This window comes from Adiantum capillus-veneris, chromosome 27 (genome assembly GCF_014529385.1).
Source record: "Adiantum capillus-veneris isolate H3 chromosome 27, ASM1452938v2, whole genome shotgun sequence".
Lineage (NCBI taxonomy): Eukaryota > Viridiplantae > Streptophyta > Polypodiopsida > Polypodiales > Pteridaceae > Adiantum > Adiantum capillus-veneris.
In genome coordinates, this window is record NC_140957.1 from 86116084 (window position 1) to 86119925 (window position 3842).

General features: G+C 41.9%; 2 protein-coding genes across 2 annotated transcripts; both read left to right on the plus strand.

The window, feature by feature from the left end:
- Nucleotides 1–406: 406 nt before the first annotated feature.
- On the plus strand, nucleotides 407–1840 carry LOC147422319 (uncharacterized). The gene is made up of 2 exons (XM_086503045.1): nucleotides 407–755; nucleotides 897–1840. Exons 1-2 carry the CDS (start codon nucleotides 407–409, stop codon nucleotides 1838–1840), a joined length of 1293 nt encoding a protein of 430 aa, XP_086359171.1.
- Nucleotides 1841–3001: 1161 nt separating this feature from the next.
- On the plus strand, nucleotides 3002–3541 carry LOC147422320 (uncharacterized). The gene has a single exon (XM_086503046.1). The coding sequence runs from the start codon at nucleotides 3002–3004 to the stop codon at nucleotides 3539–3541; it is 540 nt and encodes a 179-aa protein (XP_086359172.1).
- Nucleotides 3542–3842: the final 301 nt, after the last annotated feature.

A 3842-nucleotide genomic window follows, 5' to 3' on the forward strand; every position in this document is an offset into this window, starting at 1 on the left:
GTACCATCGAATTGGTTCTTTGCTACCACATGAAGCAGGGGCTCCAAAATTTGCACAGATATATGTATATGATACTGAGCATGAGGTTCCGAATCGTATGAGTGCCTTGGATGGTTTGAATTTGTCCACTCTTGAAGAATTATCAATGATGATGCGATCATGTAATCCGTATGCAAATGCCTTCTATAATGTTGCTAGAATGTTACGTGACAGTCCTGGGGTTGAGATCAAAATGACAAATTGTGAGAATAGAAATACTTCCAGGCAGTACTTGATACCTTTTGGCAATGAGGTTGCTGCGATTATGCCAGGTCAAGGGGATGTACAAACAGTTGGCCATCGAGACATTGTGATACATTGTCAAAATGGAAGGCTGCAAAGGATTTAAAATCTACACAGGTCGTACATGCCACTATTGTATGTTCTCCTCTTTCCACGGGGAGAATATGGATGGCATATCAAGCTTCCTTATGATAATGTGCATGGCCCTTTGGATGCCTTGGTTGGTCGACAATGTGTCACTCAAAGAGAGTACTATGCATATCGGCTACAGGTTCGTGCTGATACAGAGTCATGCTTGCTTCGTGGGGGTCGTTTACTTCAACAATTTATGGTTGATGCATATTGTGCCATTGAGGAATGTCGTCTTGCATGGGTCCGTACAAATCAGCAGACGTTGAGGGCAAAATTGTATGCAGGCTTGGTTGGCATGGTGCATTTGTCTGGGAGTGATGCTGTAGTTGGACGGTCTGCAGGTCGAAGAATTGTCTTACCCTCATCTTTTATAGGCGGCCCTCGGCACATGTACCAATTGTATCAAGATGCAATGGCAATTGTGCGTGCAAAGGGAAAGCCAGACCTATTTATCACATTCACATGTAACCCCAAATGGCCAGAAATAAATGAGGCATTACTTCCAGGACAGGCTTCCTCTGATCGACCAGACATAACCACCAGGGTTTTCTTCTTAAAACACTCGAGCATGATGAAGTATATCTTAAAGAAAGATATTTTTGGGAAAGTGGTGGCTTACATGTCTGTCGTGGAGTTCCAAAAGAGAGGCTTGCCACATTCTCATACATTATTGATTCTAGATCCTCGATGTAAGCCTCAATCAACATTCGACTATGACAAGATGGTTTGTGCAGAGCTGCCAGATAAAAATCGATTTCCAGTGCTGCATGATATCATTGTTAGTTCTAACATTCATGGTCCATGCGGTGAGTTCAATAGTTCATCTCCTTGCATGGTTGATGGCCGATGTATTAGAAAATATCCACGTTCATTTTGTGAGCAAACAAGCATGGATAATAATGGCTACCCCATTTATGTGCGACGAAACAATGGCTTCACCGCCAAGGTTAGGGGTTCTACTATTGATAACCGATGGGTTGTGCCATATAATCCTGTTTTGTCAACACTATTTAATGTGCATATCAATGTTGAGGTATGCTCGATAATTTCAGCTGTCAAGTATGTCTATAAGTACATCTACAAGGGGCATGATAGGGCAACTGTAAGATTCCATACATCGGTACGTGATGCACAGAGGGTGAACATTGATGAGATAGACATGTACACAGATGGCCGCTATGTATCTGCATCTGAGTCTTGCTGGAGAATTTTTGAATATCTTTTGCACAATGACGCACCAGTTGTTCAGAGATTGAGCGTGCATGTTCCAGTTGGTCAAATGGTGACTTTTCGAGATAATGATAGACTTAATGATGTCTTGCAAAGAGATAATGCAGAGAAGACCACTTTGACAAAGTGGTTCACATGCAACTTGGAAAATCCTGAAGCAAACAATAGTTTGTACATTAATTTTTCTCAAAAGTAGGTGTGGAATTCGGGTTCCAAGAAATGGACAAAGAGATGTCGTGGGGACACTATTGGGCAGATGTATTTTGTGCAGCCCTCTGTAGGTGAACGATATTATGTCCGTTTGCTTTTGACTATTTGTAAAGGATGTAAATCATTTGAGGATCTACGCTCCGCAAATGGTGTATTGTTTCCAACATTCAAGGCAGCATGCATTGCAAGGGGTATCTTCGAAGATGATGGGGAATGGTTCGGATGCATGGAGGAAGCTTGCAGTACACATACACGCTTGCAATTGAGACATTTGTTTGTGACCATTCTATTGTTTTGTGAACCCTCCTCCCCTCATCTCTTATGGGAAAGATTTCGACGTTTTTTGTATGAGGACTATCGACACATGTTGGAGATGAGATATGAGTCGTTAGATGGTTGTGCACAGGTTGCTAAAGGGTATGTATTGAGAGATTTGCATAACATTCTTGGTACTTTTGGACGAAGTTTAGCTGAATTTCTTGGATATCCAACGCTTAATGAACGCTTTGTGACATGTGATGAAAATAGCTTGCTTTTCCAAGAGCAATGCCTTGACACAATGCAAGAGCTATCCGTGTCACATGAAATGGAGCAGAGTCTAAATGAAGATCAAAAGATTGCTTTTGAGGCAGTGTTGCATGGATTGACTATTGATGATGGGGCTATTTTTTTCCTAGATGGTCCTGCAGGGACTGGGAAAACTTATTTGTATAATTGTTTGTTGTCACGTGTGCGTGGAGAAGGAGGAGTTGCATTGGCCACAGCATCTTCTGGTATTTCAGCATTGCTGTTGCGAAATGGACGCATTGCACATTTTAGATTCAAGATACCCTTGGACCTTGATAGTTGTAGCACATGCAATATCCCTGTTCAAGGTCAACTTGTTGAATTGCTTAGAATGTGCAAGTTGATTGTGTGGGATGAGGCTCCTATGATGCATCGATATGCCTTCGAAGCTTTGGACAGGTCTTTGCAAGATATCATGTGCTCAACAAATCCATTTGGTGGAAAAGTGTTGCTTCTTGGGGGAGATTTTAGACATATCTTACCAGTGGTGTTCTAGGGAGCGCGTGCTGACATTGTTGATGCTACACTTTGTCGATTGCACTTATGGAATCGTGTGAAGATTCTTAGATTGGCACATAACATGCGTGTGGGAGGTGGTGATGTTGCAAATTCTGCCTATAGAGAATGGCTTATGGATGTAGGAAATGGGACTTTGACAATCGGTTATGAACAAATGATAGAAATCCCCCATCACATGGCGCTTTCTTCATCCTCATTGGATGTATTGATAGGTTGCATCTATTCAGAAATTGATAAAGATGTGGTCCATGCAGAATACTTTAGAGAGCAGGCCATCCTTGCTCCAAAAAACTTTGAAGTTGATATTGTCAATGCTAAGGCCCTGTACACAATGAAAGGTAATGTTGTGCAATACTTTAGTGCTGACTCTGTGGCGGAAAACTCAATGCAAGATCCTTTCTTATACTCTGTGGAGTTTTTAAATAGTCTCACCTTGGGTGGTGGATTTCCAACACATTGCTTGGAGTTGAAAATGAATGCCCCAATAATTCTCTACGGAACATTGATCCAAGTCGAGGTCTATGTAATGGGACACGCTTGGTGTGCAAGGCATTTCATGCAAGAGTTTTGGAGGCAGAAGTTATTACAAGTACACGGGTAGGCACTCGGGTTTTCATCCCTCGAATATGTTTTGTGCATTCTGGTATAAAGTTGCCATTTGTTCTTAGACGGAGGAAGTTCCCAGTTAGATTGGCTTTTTGTATGACGATAAATAAGTCACAAGGACAAAGCATTGCCATGTTGGGCCTATACCTGGTAACACTGGTCTTCACTCATGGACAACTGTATGTTGCATTGTCACGTGCACGTTCAGCCACAAGAGTAAAGATTCTCCTACGTGACATTGATGTAAACGAAACAACTGCACCAACAACAAACATTGTGTACCATGAGATATTAAA

Coding starts and splice junctions, on each gene's coding strand:
- LOC147422319 (XM_086503045.1), top strand. CDS start 407: ATGCCACTATTGTATGTTCTCCTCTTTCCACGGGGAGAATATGGATGG. Junction 756..896: donor TGTAGTTGGACGGTCTGCAG/GTCGAAGAATTG, acceptor CCAAATGGCCAG/AAATAAATGAGGCATTACTT.
- LOC147422320 (XM_086503046.1), top strand. CDS start 3,002: ATGCGTGTGGGAGGTGGTGATGTTGCAAATTCTGCCTATAGAGAATGG.